Source organism: Bos grunniens, chromosome 10, assembly GCF_055505025.1.
Source record: "Bos grunniens cultivar Pamir isolate PY7600 chromosome 10, Bosgru_T2T1.0, whole genome shotgun sequence".
NCBI classification, from domain to species: Eukaryota; Metazoa; Chordata; class Mammalia; order Artiodactyla; family Bovidae; genus Bos; species Bos grunniens.
This window is the reverse complement of record NC_141174.1, coordinates 21,293,813-21,311,515: the sequence shown is the minus strand read 5'-3', so window position 1 is coordinate 21,311,515 and position 17,703 is coordinate 21,293,813. Positions and strand designations below refer to the sequence as shown.

Genomic DNA, 17,703 nt, shown 5'->3' with positions numbered 1-17,703 from the left:
ACCCTGAGATAAACCCACACACCTGTGCGTACCTTACTTTTGACAAAGGAGGGAAGAATATACAATGGGGCATAGATTGCCTTTTCAGTAAGTGGTGCTGGTAAAACTGGACAGCCACGTGCAAAAGAATGAAATTAGAACACTTCTCAATGCCATACACAAAGATAAACTCAAAATGGATTAAAGGCCTAAATGAAAGAGCAGAAACTATAAAACTCTTAGAGGAAAGCATAGGCAGAACACTTAATGACGTAAATCAAAGCAAGATCTTCTATAACCCACCTCATAGAGTAATGGTAATAAAAACAAAAATAAAGAAGTGGGACCTAATTAAACTTAAAAGCTTTTGCACAGCAAAAGAAACTACAAATAAGATGAAAAAACAACCCTCAGAATGGGAGAAAATAATAGCAAATGAAACAACTGACAAAGAATTAATTTCCAAAATATAGAAGCAGATCATACAACTCAACACCAGAAAAACAAATAACCCAATCAAAAGTGGGAAAAAGACCTAAAAAGACATTTCTCCAAAGAAGACATACAGATGGGTAACAAACACATGAAAAAGATGCTCAACATCATTCATTATTAGAGAAATGCAAATCAAAACTACAGTGAGATACCACCTCACACCAGTCAGAATGGTCATCATCAAAAAGTCTATTAAAAAAAAAATAGTCTACAAACAATAAATGCCAGAGAGGGTGTGGAGAAAAGGGAGCTCTCTTGCATTGCTGGTGGGAATGTAAACTGATACAGCCACTGTAGAGATTCCTTTAAAAGCTAGGAATAAAACCACCATATGATCCAGCAGTTCCACTCCTAGACATATACCCTGAGGAAGCCAAAATTGAAAAAGACCCATGTACTCCAATGTTCGTTGCAGCACTATTTAGTATAGCTAGAACATGGAAGCAACCTAGATGTCCATTGACAGATAATGGATAAAGAAGCTGTGATAAATATGTACAATGGAATACTACTTAGCCATAAAAAGAAAGGCATTTGAGTCAGTTCAAGTGAGGTGGAAGAACCTAGACCCTATTATACAAAGTGAAGTAAGTCAGAAAGAGAAATGTAGATATCGTATACTGACACACACACATATATATAGAATGGTGGAATATATATGGAATCTTTTATATACCATAAAAGATAGTACTGATGAATTTATTTTCAGGGCAGCAATGGGGAAATAGACATAGAGAACAGACCAATGGATACGGAGGGAGGGGAAGAGGGAGAGGACGAGATGTATGGAGAGACTAACACAGAAATTTACAATACCATATGTAAAATAGAGAGCCAGGGAGAACTCACTGTATGACTCAGGGAACTCAAACAGGGACTCTGTGACAATCTAGCAGGGTGGGATGAGGAGGGAGATGGGAGGGAGGTTCGGGAGGTAGGGGACATTGGTGTATCTATGGCTGGTTCTTATTGATGTATGACAGAAAACCACAAAATTCTGTAAAGCAATTATCCTTCAATTTAAAAAGTTAAATTAAAAAAACAGAACTGGTCAAAACCCCCTATTTTTTTCTTTTTGGTGTGGAGGTAAGTCCTCCTCCTGTTCTCATTTTTTTGCTTGTTTCTTTTTTGGTGTGTTTGTTTGTTTATAATTTGGAGTTGGGGGGCTGTAAATCTCTTGATTTTTGGAGCCCCCAAAAATAAAGTCTGACACTGTTTCCACTGTTTCCCCATCTATTTCCCATGAAGTGATGGGACCAGAGGCCACGATCTTAGTCTTCTGAATGTTGAGCTTTAAGCCAAATTTTTCACTCTCCTGTTTCACTTTCATCAAGAGGCTTTTTAGTTCCTCTTCACTTTCTGCCATAAGGGTGGTGTCATCTGCATATCTGAGATTATTGATATTTCTCCCGGCAACCTTGATTCCAGCTTGTGCTTCCTCCAGCCCAGCGTTTCTCATGATGTACTCTGCATAGAAGTTAAATAAGCAGGGTGACAATATACAGCCTTGACGTACTCCTTTTCCTATTTGGAGCCAGTCTGTTGTTCCATGTCCAGTTCTAACTGTTGCTTCCTGACCTGCATATAGGTTTCTCAAGAGGCAGGTCAGGTGGGCTGGTATTCCCATCTCTTTCAGATCACTGCAGATGGTGACTGCAACCATGAAATTAAATGATGCTTACTCCTTGGAAGGAAAGTTATGACCAACCTAGATAGCATATTGAAAAGCAGAGATATTACTTTGCCAACAAAGGTCCATCTAGTCAAGGCTGTGGTTTTTCCAGTGGTCATGTATGGATATGAGAGTTGGACTGTGAAGAAAGCTGAGCAGCAAAGAATTGATGCTTTTGAACTGTGGTGTTGGAGAAGACTCTTGAGAGTCCCTTGGACTGCAAGGAGATCCAACCAGTTCATTCTAAAGGAGATCAGTCCTGGGTTTTCTTTGGAAGGACTGACGCTAAAGCTGAAACTCCAGTACTTTGGCCATCTCATGCAAAGAGTTGACTCATTGGAAAAGACTCTGATGCTGGGAGGGAGTGGGGGCAGGAGGAGAAGCAGGATGAGACGGCTGGATGGCATCACCGACTCGATGGACATGAGTTTGGGTGAACTCCGGGAATTGGTGATGGACAGGGAGGCCTGGCATGCTGCGATTCATGGTATCGCAAAGAGTCGGACATGACTGAGTGACTGAACTGAACTGAACTGAACTGAAATCTCTTGAAGGTCAACCTTTTTTCACATGGAGGTCAGTATTTTTCTTTTGCTTTCTGAAGATCTTTGGACAAGCAGAAAATTAGGCATCTTTCCTAAGGTAGATCATGTGCCTCCTTTTACTTCAGACTTTTTTTTACCAGAGAAACTCCTATTTTATTCAAACTGTTCGTCAGATTTACTCTAGATATATGATGTGCCAGAAAGACCCTTAGTCTTTTAATTTCTTCTCAAAGTAGTATAGTCTTATTGAGTAAGATCTGGAATTGTAGTGGCCCTCTCTGGCTTCTTGGGGATGTCAGAGTTGTGAGTGTGGCCCTTAAGAAGAAAGGGCATTGGAATAGCCATCACACCATGGGCAATCTACCTGAGTTTGAGGTAGGAGATCGATGGGCCCCTGGTATGGACAGCTGGTATTTGTCAAATTTGTCCAACAAAACCAAAGCTTTGTTTTCTCTGAGCCAACCCAAGGACAAAGCTAGTGGCAGAAGCTGAACTCTGCTAAGTAAAGAGAAAAGGGGACCACTCCTGAAGTCAAGGAAAACCTCCCTGTCTGCACATGTGCAGGAAGGCTCCTTAGGGGTCAAAAAGGGTGGAGGTGCCACCCTGTAATAAGTGTGGACATACCTCCACAGGCCTCAGGAGTGGGATCCATCTTTGCAAAAACTTGCAGAGGCATGCTGGGGAGGGTCCTAGGGCAGGTCAGGTGTGAAAAAAGATAACTGGCCAAAGGTAAACAAGGACCCAGAAGGACTGTCTCACTTAAGTGATTTAAATCACCTCGTACTGCGGGCTTCCTCGTTAGAGAGGAGCACCTCACGATTTCTCTCTTTTTTCTCCCGGTGTGTAAAAAAATAAACAAAGTGTTTCTCTGTGTGCTCTCCCACTTATGCTGTGTCTCTAAGAATAAACTTTGTACGTGTTTTTGTATTCTTGAAGCATTCTTGCTTTCAAATGGGGGCTAGGGCCAGGGGGTCATTGCTTCCAGCCTCTAGTCACTGGTGGTCCGGTGGTGAGGATTTCTGTTTTTTCACTCAGGTTACCCAGTTTCAGTTCCTGGGCAGGGAACTAAGATCTCTTAAGACCACTCCCTGCTCTGTCTCCAAAATCAAGCTGCTGAAAAGAAGCCAAGAAATGAAAGATTTTGAGTAGATTCTAATATTCTGTGGCCTATATTATATAACTTTCACCTTGCTGCTGCTTCTGCTTTTTCCGTAGAAAAAGACCTTGTCTTTCTATGTCTTCATTTGATGAAAAGTAGTGTGCTCCCCACCACCAGGAATTTCCTTCACGTTGCTACATGTAGCATTCCACACAGAACATCATCTTGTTCACATTGTACAGCTTTTCCTCCTCCTCAAATCACCATCACACCACAGTTTCCAAATTGGTCACCCCTGACATTCAATACGTCATAGCATGCTGGGACAGCCTTTTTTATGTCATAGCCAAAGGAGGGCTTGACAGTGTAAATCGCAGTCACTACAGTTTGCCCTCACACAAACAGCTGATGCTGAACATGGGGTTCCATCCTGGATATAAGTGTCAGCTGGACAATCATGTGTCTCCCTGTTACAGTATTCTGGTAGATCACAAATACCAAGAGTATCTCTGTACATATATCCAGGTTGAGCATATTTATACTTCATGCAGCAATCTCCATGATCACAGTCACTGCCAAGGCTGAGGATACAACTGGTTTCGCAACGTGAGACCTTACTACAGTCTTTTAAGGTGCCACAGTCACATTCTTCAAAATTATCTGTTATCTTGTCACCACACCGTCTAGCTACATAAGGAAAATTATTATATGCTATATTTAGTGAACTCAAACAAGGATCCCACACATGCAACCATTGATGAATAGCCTCAAAAGTACAATTGCTCATCATATCTAGAAGACCAGGATTAGGGGCCACAAGGCACTGATATCTTCGAAAACACCGACAACCTGGAACATTGTGAAATGCACCCATAAGACCTATTCCATGTGCTCCAACAGTAGCAGCTAAAAAGATGTGATATCTTACGACATAAACATATGATGCTCCCCGATTGTGGTTGCATATTCCATTATGGCTGCTATAATAGGAGGTCCCAGTGATTTTATGTCCTGTTAAAAGCAACAAAGTATCATGTGGTATATTTGCATAAAAATTCTGAGATTTCCATAAACCAAACTGAGCCTTTGCCTCTGCAGGGCTTCTAAACCTTTGGAGATTCATCTGATCTCTATGACTCCATATGCACAAAGCATGTATGAAAACCTGAAGTTGACCCTGGTAATAAATGGTGTGCAATATGTTGTTTATAATCACTATATTCTCTATTATACGTGCCTCATTACTGTTCTGAACAACTAATGAGTGAGAAACTGTGTAGTGAACTTTTAAGGCTTTCCTGTGTGGCCACCACAAGTACACAATGCCTGCTCTAGGCATTTCAGAAATCATTGCCTCCTCATACTCTTGATTTGTATCTTTCTCTTCAGCCTCACATTTCTCATCCTCTGCTGCTGTTTTCTGTGTCATAAGCTGAGAAATCAGATGCTCAAATTTGGAAGAAGCCTCCAATGGTTTGATTTCGTAAGTGAAGTCGTCCAGCTGCAGCATGCCACGCAGACCCCCATAGCAGGTGTCCAGGGTGCCCATGGACCCAGGAACCCCTTCGAGGTAGCTAAAGTAGTAGCAGTCTCGGGGGATATAAGGGTAGTTCTCCTGCATGGCACCTTGGTCGTTATCGGTGATAACAGGAAAATGTCTGGGCAGCAAGTTCTTCTTGACTCTCAAGTGAACCACGTGTCTTTGGCCGCTGAAGCGAATCTTGTAGGAGAGCTGGCCTTGTCTCTCAATTCCACTCACTCTGTGGGACACCTTCCTGGGAATCACAATTTCAGAAGAAGTGAAGCGCCATCCTGGTGGGTCATGGGAACAGCAGTTTGGAAACAGGAATACCCAGAGCAGAGGCAGCCAGAGATCACCTCTCAGGTGGGCCTGGGTGCAGGCACGCCCCATGAATGAGGAAGTGTGTGACCAAAGAAAATGCACTGCGGTGGGAGGCAGGCAAGACTATCCCTGGAGCAGCAACTTTTAGACAGCAGGCTAGTCCTGAGGAGAGCAGAGACAGACTGGAGGCTGGGCAGCCCCAGAGGTGGGGGAGGGAGGGGAAACTCTTACATAACAATGTGTCCTCATGAGGGGGAGGGGCTGTGCCAAGTGGTCCTAGGGGTCCTAACACAGGGGTGTTAGGGAAGACAAAACATGGCAGAAATGAGGAAAACAGAGTGCATATCTGGGCTGAGTGGTTCCATGGTCCTTTGGAAAAGTCACAGGGGGAGGATCAGGGGGTTTGGTGCAAATTTGAGACAGTGATTGACTTTTTGCCCTCAAACCAAAATGAGACAAGGCTTCAATTTGTAATGAAAATACGAAATGGAGAAGAGAGTGGAAGCTTCTTTCAGTCAGACTTTTGAGGAGAGAATCAAATTCTTTCATACTTTACAAACGTGGGATGTGTTGGGGGTGATGAGTGGAACAAAACAATAGTGTCATGAGTAGAAATGTTAGGGTGGATAATAGTTCCTTATAAAGTTAAAATTATGCCGGCCCTGTGTCTTGGTGATTCTAGCCATAGGAAGTTACCACAATGATTCTATATACATATTCATAACAGCATCATGCTTGAATTTATTCCACAGACTGGAAACAAGCAAACAGTACTGGACAGATGAATGGCAGACACACGGGGCTATTCGTTCAGTGGGAAAATCCTCAGTAAATCTGAACGAGTTTCTGGTATGTGTACGATCGTGGATGTATCTCACAGATAATATGAGAACAGAAAGAAAGCAGAGCAAAGAAGCTTTACATAGGACTTCCTTTGTACGACGTTCTGGAATAGTCCAAAATAATGTACGGGGAATCGAATTTTAATCAGTGCTTTCCTGATGTGAGGGAATGGACGGATGGAGGGAACTTTCTGGAGTGATGGGAAACTTCTGAACCTTGACTGGGGTGTGTTCAAGATGAAGGTTTCCCTCCAGGGTCCACATGTTGAAATCCGACCCGCCCCCCGCCCCAGGTGATGGTATTAGCAGCTGGGGTCTTCGGGAGGTGATTGGTGCTTTTACAAAGAGGCCTCAGAGAGATACTTCAGCCCTTCTGCCCTGTGTGTTTACAGTGAGAAGGTGCATCTGTGAACCAGGAAAGGGTTCTCCAGACACTAAATTTGCTGGCGTCTTGATCTTGGTCTCACTAGCCTCCAGAACTAGGAGAAATATTTTTGTTTATTACCCACCCAGACTAAGGTATTTTATTATAGTATTCTCAACACACCAAGATAGGATGGTACTTACCATCCTGTCAAACCTCAACAAGCTGCATCATTAAATCTGAGTATTTTATTGTATATGCTGAGCATACCTCGAAAAGTTGATTTACTTAAAAAGTTCTGACTTGAGCTTTTTTTTAGTTCCTTACAGAATAATGAATCATAATCTGATCATCACTGTTTCATACATCTTTCTGCTTTCAAAAATCATTTCTGCATTGAATTGCCTGTAAATGAACTCAACTCAAACTAAGGAAGTTACCATGAGCAATTTATGTCGCCTGATTTCTCTTTTTGTGGATCATATCTTGAAGTTGGAACCAGTAATAAGGACATTAACATTTAGAAGAGAAGACTGTCCTATTGCATAAATGTGATGTATGCAACACTGAAGGATTTTTAAAAAATTAGTGTACTCAGGAATATTCAAAAAAATACAAGTATGCTTGAACTCAGCTTGAAGTCAATTCACCATGAAAAGAATCGGTGATTTCCTATTTTTTAATTGAAGTGTAATTGAGTTATTGTATTGTTTTCAGGTATACAGCATAGTGATTCAATATTTTTATGGATTATATTCATTGAAAGTTGCTATCCTTTAAATATCTGATGCCAGATGCCACTCCCTTCTGCCTCCAAAGTTTCCACAGAAAAGTCAGCTGATGGCCTTTTGATTTAGTGTTCTCCTTTTCTTCTTCTATATACCCAGGTGTGGAGTTGCTGGATCATGTGGTGAATTTACTTTTAATTTTCTGGTAATCCTCCCTGCTGTTTTCCTTAGTGTACCGATTTACATTCCTAACAACAGTGCACAACGGTTCCCTTTCCTCTGTATCCTCACTAACACTTGTTCCTTGTCTTTTTGATGATAGCTCTTCTGAGAGGTTCATGAAGTCGTATCTCATTGTAGTTTTGATTTAAATTTCCTTAATGATTAGCGATGTTCAACACCTTTTCATATGCATATTGGCCATGTGTGTGTCTTTCTTTGAGAAATGTCTATTCAGGTCTTCTGCCCATTTTCTAATGGGTCGTTTGGTTTTCTATATGATATTGAGTTATTATATACTTTGCATAATAATCCCTTATCCATCATTGCATCTCCAAATAATTTTTCCCATTCAGTAGATTGTCTTTGAGTTCAGTTCAGTTCAATCACTCAGTCGTGTCCAACTCTTTTGGACCCCATGAATTGCAGCATGCCAGGCCTCCCTGTCCATCACCAACTCCCGGAGTTCATCCAAACCCATGTCCATCGAGTCGGTGATGCCATCCAGCCATCTCATCCTCTGTCATCCCCTTCTCCTCCTGTCCCCAATCCCTCCCAGCATCAGAGTCTTTTCCAATAAGTCAACTCTTCTCATGAGGAAGCCAAAGTACTGGAGTTTCAGCTTTAGCATCATTCCTTCCAAAGAACACCCAGGACTGATCTCCTTTAGAATGGACTGGTTGGATATCCTTGCAGTCCAAGGGACTCTCAAGAGTCTTCTCCAAAACCGCAGTTCAAAAGCATCAATTCTTTGGTGCTCAGCTTTCTTCACAGTCCAACTCTCACATCCATACACGACTACTGGAAAAACCATAGCCTTGACTAGACGGACCTTTGTTGGCAAAGTAATGTCGCTGCTTTTGAATATGCTATCTAGGTTGGTCGTACCTTTCCTTCCAAGGAGTAAGCGTCTTTTAATTTCATGGCTGCAATCACCATCTGCAGTGATTTTGGAGCCCCCACAAATAAAGTCTGACACTGTTTCCACTGTTTCCCCATCCACTTCCCATGAATTGATAAGACTAGATGCCATGATCTTCGTTTTCTGAATGTTGAGCTTTAAGCCAACTTTTTCACTCTCCTCTTTCACTTTCATCAAGAGGCTTTTGAGTTCCTCTTCTCCTTCTGCCATAAGGGTGGTGTCATCTGCATATCTGAGATTATTGATATTTCTCCCAGCAATCTTGATTCTGGCTTGTGCTTCTTCTAGCCAAGCATGTCTCATGATGTACTGTGCATATAAGTTAAATAAGCAGGGTGACAATATACAGCCTTGACGTACTCTTTTTCCTATTTGGAACCCATCTGTTGTTCCATGTCCAGTTCTAACTGTTGCTTCCTGACCTGCATATAGGTTTCTCAAGAGGCCAGTCAGGTGGTCTGGTATTCCCATCTCTTTCAAAATTTTCCACAGTTTATTGTGATCCACACAGTCAAAGGCTTTGGCATAGTCAATAAAGCAGAAATAGATGTTTTTCTGGAACTCTCTTGATTTTTCCATGATCCAGTGGCAATTTGATCTCTGGTTCCTCTGCCTTTTCTAAAACCAGGTTGAACATCAGGAAGTTCACGGTTCACGTATTGCTGAAGCCTGGCTTGGAGAATTTTGAGCATTATTTTACTAGCATGTGAGATGAATGCCATTATGCAGTAGTTTGAGCATTCTTTGGCATTGCCTTTCTTTGGGATTGGAATGAAAACTGACCTTTTCCAGTCCTGTGGCCACTGCTGAGTTTTCCAAATTTGCTGGTATATTGAGTGCAGCACTTTCACAGCATCATCTTTCAGGATTTGGAATAGCTCCACTGGAATTCCATCACCTCCACTAGCTTTGTTCGTAGTGATGCTTCCTAAGGCCATGACTTCACATTCCAGGATGTCTGGCTCTAGGTCAATGATCACACCATCGTGATTATCTGGGTCATGAAGATCTTTTTTGTACAGTTCTTCTGTGTATTCTTGACATCTCTTCTTAATATCTTGTGCTTCTGTTAGGTCCATACCTTTTTTATCCTTTATCGAGCCCATCTTTGCATGAAATGTTCCCTTGATATCTCTGATTTTCTTGAAGAGATCTGTAGTCTTTCCCGTTCTGTTGTTTTCCTCTATTTCTTTGCATTGATTGCTGAGGAAGGCTTTCTTATCTCTCCTTGCTATTCTTTGGAACACTGCATTCAGATGCTTGTATCTTTCCTTTTCTCCTTTGCTTTTCTGTTCTCTTCTTTTCACAGCTATTTGTAAGGCCTCCTCAGGCAGCCATTTTGCTTTTTTGCATTTCTTTTCCATGGGGATGGTCTTGATCCCTGTCTCCTGTACAATGTCATGAACCTCCGTCCATAGTTCCTCAGGCAGTCTATCAGATCTAATCCCTTAAATCTATTTCTCACTTCCACTGTATAATCATAAGGGATTTGATTTAGGTCGTACCCGAATGGTCTAGTGGTTTTCCCTACTTTCTTCAGTTTAAGTCTGATTTTGGCAATAAGAAGTTCATGATCTGAGCCACAGTCAGCTCCCGGTCTTACTTTTACTGACTGTATAGAGCTTCTCCATCTTTGGCCGCAAAGAATATAATCAGTCTGATTTCGGTGTTGACCATGTGGCATCTCCAAATAATTTTTCCCATTCAGTAGATTGTCTTTTAGTTTTGTTAATAGTTTACTGTGCTATGCAAAAGCTTTTAAGTTTAATTAGGCCCCATTTATTTATTTGTGCTTTTGTTTCTTTTGCCTTAGGAGACAGATCCAAAAGAATACTGCTGTGATATTTTTCAAGGAGTGTTATGCCCATGTTCTCTTCTAAGTGTTTTATGGTTTCTGGTTTAGGTCTGTCACGCGAGCGTATGATCCTCGGTTCCTTGTCTCGTCACAACAAAGATTTGCAATGACGGAGTGTCACAGCTCTCAGGTCTTGGATAGACCATGTTATAGCTCTCAGGTCGTGAAAGGACCGTGTTATAGCTCTTAGACAAATCAGTGTTACAGCTCAATTTTATTTAGAAGATAGCAGGAAAATCCATCTTCGAGGCGTGAGGGCACGTCGATCCAAAGACAGGAAGAGAAGAGCTCCCCAGTGTGCGGGAGAGAGAGCGAGCTAGCTTTGGCTCCTCTTTTTATATGTTTATGTCTCCCTAGGCCTGTCCCATGTAAATTGGACCAGCCAGGAGTGTTATTTGTTTTACCTGACGTCCTCACTCTGGTCCTCGGACCTTCTTTTGTTCTATTTTCATGGGCTTTTCTCTTCTTTGTCTTTTAGCCACTGCCATTTTGGACTCCTTTCCCCTATTCTACCTACCTAACATGTCCCCCTCAGGAGATGGGAGGCCCAATTCTTTGTGAATAGGCGTGTCGAGGTCTTTTTGGCTATTTCCTGCTGTACTGGGACGGCGAGGGGTATTGGGCCTCCTGTCCATCTAAGGGTGAGTGATATTTTCCGTGGTCGGCTGTAGTTTTATATCTTTGTTGAACTGGCACTGCATGTTGTAGCTGGTTGACCTGGGCAGAGACAAAACAGGTAAGACAATTGAGAGTACATGTAATAATCATAAGCATCATCAATATAGCATAACAAGCACTAGTAGAGACATCAGTCAATTTTAAACTCACATGGCCAGGATGGCTCAAGTCCCTCCTTGTTCAGGGATCAGAAGATCTATCTCCTGTCTGTTTTGGAGTACAATCTCTGTCAAGCTGTGTTGGCTCCTTAGAGTTATCCTGAGAAATCTTGTCCCCAGAAACCAGATTTTGGGTGTGTTCATTGGAATGGCACTCATTTGTAGTTCTGAATACGTATCTGAGATTTCCCAGGGGCTCACAGGTGTATGGAGTGTCCTCTTCTGTTTTCTTCCATGGCTTGACTCGTGAGTAGTGAATCCAGGAGTCATGTCCTGGTACCTTGACTGTTGTGGGGGTAGAAAGTATTACAGGGTAGGGGCCCTTCCATGTGGGCTGGAGTTGAGCCTTTGGGGACCCATCTTCCAGACTTTAATTAGGACTTGAGTCCCTGGAGCATATAGTGGTGACTCCTTAGAATCTTTTGGGTCCTGGTTCATACCCCACAAGCATATATCCCGTTGGAATTGCCCAATGGCCATGGTATAAGACTGGAGGGTCTGAACCTCTGGATCTAGGAAGAGGTCATTGACATAAACAAAAGGTCTCCCATATAGCATCTCATAAGGACCAAGACCAACCTGTTCCTTAGGGGCAATACGGGTGTGGAGGAGAGCTATTGGTAAAGCCTCCTTCCATCCCAGAGAGGTCTCCTGGGTTATCTTTTTTATCGCTGATTTTAAGAATTGATTGGCTCTTTCTAGTGTTTCTGAAAATTGCGGCCTCCAGGCACAATGGAGATAATAAGTAATGCCCAATGCTCTCGAGACCCCTTGGGTGACCTTAGAAGTAAATGATGTCCCATTGTCACTTTGTAATGACCTGGGCAGACCAAATCTTGGAATGATTTCATGGAGCAGTTTTTTTACCACCTCCTCAGCCTTCTCAGTCCAGGTGGGAAAGCCTTCAATCCATCTTGTGAATGTATCTATCATGAATAATAGGTATTTATACCCTTGAGAAACTGGCATCTGGGTGAAGTCCATCTGCCAGTCCTCTCCTGGGTAGGCCCCACGTCGTTGGATGGGCTGGGCCAGCTGGGGTCTTCAGGCTCCTTGGGGGTTGTTTAATTGGCAAGTGGGACAAGAGGAGACCACCTGTCTTATAGTTGTTTGGAAGCCTGTTCTTCTGAAGGACCTTTCTAGTAATCTTTGGAGGGACTTTTCCCCCAAATGAGTGGTGCCATGTAAGGAGTTAACCAACTTCCATTGGAGGTTCCCAGGCAGAAAAAGGAGTCCCTCCTTTTGGAACCACCCCATATGATCTTCTTGAAAGCCCTCGCTCTTAGCTTTAAGAGTCTCACCTTCAGTATATGAAGGAGTTTCGGGCAAATTAGTCTGTGGAACTAAGGTGGCAACCCCTATTAGGTAATGGTTCTGTAATGCTGCTCTCCTAGCTGCCTGATCAGCTGCTTGGTTCCCTCGTGCCATTTCTGTGTTCCCTTTTTGGTGTCCTTTACAGTGGGAGACTGAAACCTCAGTGGGCAGATGGACTGCCTCCAAGAGTTGAAGAATCTGATCACCATATTTGATTGGGGACCCTCGGGTGGTAAAGTGGCCCCTTTCTTTCCAAATAGCCACATGTGTATGTAGCACCAGAAAGGCATACTTGGAGTCAGTGTAAATGGCTATTCTTTTTCCTTTTCCCAGCTCTAAAGCTCGAGGCAGGGCTATGAGCTCAGCTAATTGGGCTGAAGTACCTGGTGGCAGAGGCTTAGCCTCTATGGTCTCAAAATTGCAGACTACTGCATACCCAGCTCTTCTTTTTCCATCCAAGACAAAGCTGCTTCCATCAGTGCACCAGATTTCCTCAGGATTGGTCAGAGGATCTTCTGACAGTCCCTCTCGGGGTTTTGTCTAGTGGTCCAAGGTTTCTAGACAGGAGTGAAAGGGGAGAGAGCCCTCGGGGATAGGCAGGAGGGTGGCTGGGTTAAGAACCTCACAAGGGCATATAGCGAGGCCTGGATTTTCCATCAGCATTACTTGATATCTGAGGATTCTTTGATCAGACATCCATAAATGGCCTCTCCCGTTTAGGAGTTGTTTTACTTGGTGGCTGATAAAAATAGTTTGCCCCCAAAGGAGAGTTTTAAAGCATCTTCTATCATGATTGCAATAGCTGCAAGATTTCAAAGGCAGCGGGGCCAGCCTCGGGTGGTTGGACCGAGCCTCTTGGATAAGTAAGCTACAGGCTGGGGCTCAGATCCCAACCTCTGAGTTAACACTCCCAAGGCTATTTCCTTTCTTTCATGGACATAAAGTTGGAATGCTTTTTTTGGGTCTGGCAACCTCAAGGCAGGTGCCTGAGTTAAGGCCTGTTTTAGTGTAGCCTCTGCCTTCTTATGAGGAGTTACCCACATCAGTGGGATTGAATCATCTCGTCCCTTTAAGCTTTCATATAAGGGCTGGGCAATTAGACCATAGTTGGGTATCCAGATTCTACAATACCCAGTTAGCCCCTGGAAAGCTCGCAATTGTTTTTGAGTCATGGGGGAGGACAACTGGAGGATTCCTTGTACCCGATCAGAGGACAGCCTCCTGGGCCCGTGTGTAATCTGAACTCCCAGGTAAGTGACCTTTGTCTCGACCATCTGTGCCTTAGCACGGGAGACTTTATATCCCCTTTCTGCCAAGAAGTTTAGAACCTGAATTGTATGTTGTTGGGCACTTTTCTCATCTGGAGAGCAGATTAGTAGGTCATCTACGTATTGTAATATTTTCCGATTAGGTCCCAGGTCCAGATCTAGGAGATCCCGGCTAAGGGCCTGTCCAAACAGGTGGGGGCTATCTCTGAACCCCTGAGGTAATACTGTCCAAGTCATCTGTTGGTGTTTTTCTCCTGGGGCCTCCCACTCAAAGGCAAAAAGGTATTGGGATTCTTTAGCCAGTGGTATGCAAAAAAATGCATCTTTGAGATCCAAAACTGTAAACCACTTGGCACTGGATTGGGATTTCTCCCAAGATTACATAGGGATTGGGTACTGTGGGATGGAGGGGGACTACAGCTTCATTTATGATCTGGAGATCTTGAACCATTCGCCAGGTTCTGTCTTTTTTCTTTACTGAGAGGATTGGGGTGTTACATGGCGAACTGGTGGGGACCAATAGCCCACAAGCAAGGAATTTGTTTATTAAAGGCTGTAGTCCCTCCCCAGCCTCTCTTTTGAGAGGATATTGTTTCCAGTTAGGAAACCGAGTGGGATCTCGGAGGACAATGATGACGGGTTCAACTTGGTGGGCTCATCCAGGAATCCCCTGGTCCCACACCTGGGGGTTAATTTAGTCTTCCCATAGTTTTTGGTCCCTCTCTATTGAAGGTGTAATGGGTTCTTCAGTAGTAACCAGGAGCTGTAGAGCTCTAGGGGCTGAAAAACTTCCCATCACAAGGGTGGTCCCCAGTTTAGTGAGTATCAGATCAAATCAGTTGCTCAGTCATGTCTGACTCTTTACGACACCATGAATCACAGCACACCAGATCCGTCAACAACTCCTGGAGTTCACTGAGACTCACGTCCATTGAGTCAGTGATGCCATCCAGCCATCTCATCCTCTGTCATCCCCTTCTCCTCCTGCCCCCAATCCCTCCCAGCATCAGAGTCTTTTCCAATGAGTCAGCTCTTCGCATGAGGTGGCCAACGTACTGGAGTTTCAGCTTTAGCATCATTCCTTCCAAAGAAATCCCAGGGCTGATCTCCTTCAGAATGGACTGGTTGGATCTCCTTGCAGTCCAAGGGACTCTCAAGAGTCTTCTCCAACACCACAGTTCAAAGGCATCAATTCTTCGGCGCTCAACCTTCTTCACAGTCCAACTCTCACATCCATACATGACCACAAGAAAAACCATAGCCTTGACTAGACGAACCTTTGTTGGCAAAGTAATGTCTCTGCTTTTGAATATGCTATCTAGGTTGGTCATAACTTTCCTTCCAAGGAGTAAGCATCTTTTAATTTCATGGCTGCAGTCACCATCTGCAGTGATTTTGGAACCCAGAAAAATAAAGTCTGACACTGTTTCCACTGTTTTCCCATCTATTTCCCATGAAGTGGTGGGACCGGATGCCATGATCTTCGTTTTCTGAATGTTGAGCTTTAAGCCAACTTTTTCACTCTCCACTTTCACTTTCATCAAGAGGCTTTTGAGTTCCTCTTCACTTTCTGCCATAAGGGTGGTGTCATCTGACTATCTGAGATTATTGATATTTCTCCTGGCAATCTTGATTCTAGCTTTTTTTTTTCCAGTCCAGCATTTCTCATGATGTACTCTGCATATAAGTTAAATAAACAGGGTGACAATATACAGCCTTGACGTATTCCTTTTCCTATTTGGAACCAGTCTGTTGTCCCATGTCCAGTTCTAACTGTTGCTTCCTGACCTGCATACAGATTTCTCAAGAGGCAGGTCAGGTGGTCTGGTATTCCCATCTCTTTCAGAATTTTCCACAGTTTATTGTGATCCACACAGTCAAAGGCTTTGGCATAGTCAATAAAGCAGAAATAGATGTTTTTCTGGAACTCTCTTGCTTTTTCGATGATCCAGCGGATGTTGGCAATTTGATCTCTGGTTCCTCTGCCTTTTCTAAAACCAGCTTGAACATCAGGAAGTTCACGGTTCACATATTGCTGAAGCCTGGCTTGGAGAATTTTGAGCATTACTTTACTAGGGTGTGAGATGAGTGGAGTTGTGCGGTAGTTTGAGCATTCTTTGGCATTGCCTTTCTTAAGGAGTAGGACACTCAGGGACCACCAGAAACTGGTGGGAAAATATGTGTCCATCCCAGCAACAAAGAAGTGCTCGGGTGAATCTGTTAGTAGTTGTTTTTCCTGTGGCACCCAAAATGGTACAGGTTTGGGAGGAGAAGGCTCCGGAGTAGGAGATCAAGACAGAGTAGGTAGCCCCTGTGTCAACCGAGAAATTCTTGGACCTGCCTGCCACATCAAGTTGCACCCTTGGCTCCAGCCCTGTGATGGTTATCTGTGACAGGCGGGGTGGCTGGAGCGGACCGCTTCAGTCCTCTTGAACCATTGTGAGGGTAGGCTTGGCGCTTGACCTTGAGGCTCTTGGGTCCCAAGGGCAGAGTTTCACCCAATGTCCCATTTGATGGCATTTGTGGCAAGCCATTCTAGGAGACTTGTTACAGTTTGGACACTCTTTGGCCCAATGCCCTGCCTGTCTACAGATTAAGCATTTGCCTAGTGCCTTGTCCTTCAAGGACTCGGGGTTTGCCATAGGGCTTCCCTGGAAGGCGGCCAGCATCTGGGCATGCCTTGTCTCTTTCTTTCTCTCCCTCTCCTAGGCCTTGGCCTCTTTCTCCTGTTCTCTGTTATAAAAGGTATTGGTGGCTGTCTGGACCATCTCATCTAAATAGGCAGCAGAGTCCTGCTGTTGTAGCTGTTGTAACTTAATTCTGATATCTGATGCACATTGGGACAGGAATCTGTCCTTTAAAATCACCTACGCCTCGTAAGAGTCTAAGTCCAGATTGGTAAACTTTTGGAGTGCTCTTTTAGCCTTTCCCGAAAGGCAATGGGGTTCTCATTGGGCTCCCGAGTTATTGCTGAGACCCAGGCATAGCTAATTACTTTTTATTGGGCTGCTTTCAGTCCTGCCTTCACACAGATTAGAAAATGATCCCTTTCCCAGATGTGCTCAGGGTCATTATAATTCCAATTAGGATCGGAGGAGGGGACTGCAGTTTCCCCTACTGGGTGTCTATCACCAGACATGTGAAGCCCTGTTGCATACCTCCAGGCTTCCTTTAAGACCCTAGTATGTTCAGGGCCAGATAATATTTGACTAAATCTTACCATGATGTCTTTCCACGTCAAGTCAAAGGCCAAGGTAATATGTTGGAATATATCTATATATTTGCCTGGGTCATCTGTATAGCTTCCCAGGTCTTGTTTGATCTGTCTTAGTTCTAAGAGGGAGAAGGGTTTATGGACCCGGGTTGGTCCGAATTCTCCTCCAGTTTCAACCAAGGGACATACTCGAGCTGGCTTTTGTGGAGGGGGTGCTCCCAGATATGGGGGCACGTTTGGATACAAGGAAGGAGCACCAGGCAACTCGGGAGCTGTGGGAGGTGAGCCTTCACGGGGTGGTTGGGGGGGGGGGGTTCCTATTCTTGGTTGCCTGTGCCTAACACCATTTGCCTAGTGGGCTCACTTTGAGGGCGTACAACAATCCCATACTTAAGACAGAGTTCCTTCATATCTCTTAGTCGGAATAAAATTTGGACATAGGGGATCTCTGTCCAAATTCCCTTGTCTTTTGCAGAATAATTCTAATTGCAAGATGGTATTGTAATTT

At 43.7% G+C, this 17,703-nt stretch overlaps 1 protein-coding gene across 1 annotated transcript; it reads right to left on the bottom strand.

The window, feature by feature from the left end:
- Positions 1-2,818: 2,818 nt before the first annotated feature.
- Positions 2,819-5,702, bottom strand: LOC147364091 (disintegrin and metalloproteinase domain-containing protein 29-like). Its single transcript, XM_086319997.1, has one exon. The coding sequence runs from the start codon at positions 5,700-5,702 to the stop codon at positions 4,131-4,133; it is 1,572 nt and encodes a 523-aa protein (XP_086176123.1). The 3' UTR covers positions 2,819-4,130.
- Positions 5,703-17,703: the final 12,001 nt, after the last annotated feature.

Coding starts and splice junctions, on each gene's coding strand:
- LOC147364091 (XM_086319997.1), bottom strand. CDS start 5,702: ATGGGGCGTGCCTGCACCCAGGCCCACCTGAGAGGTGATCTCTGGCTG.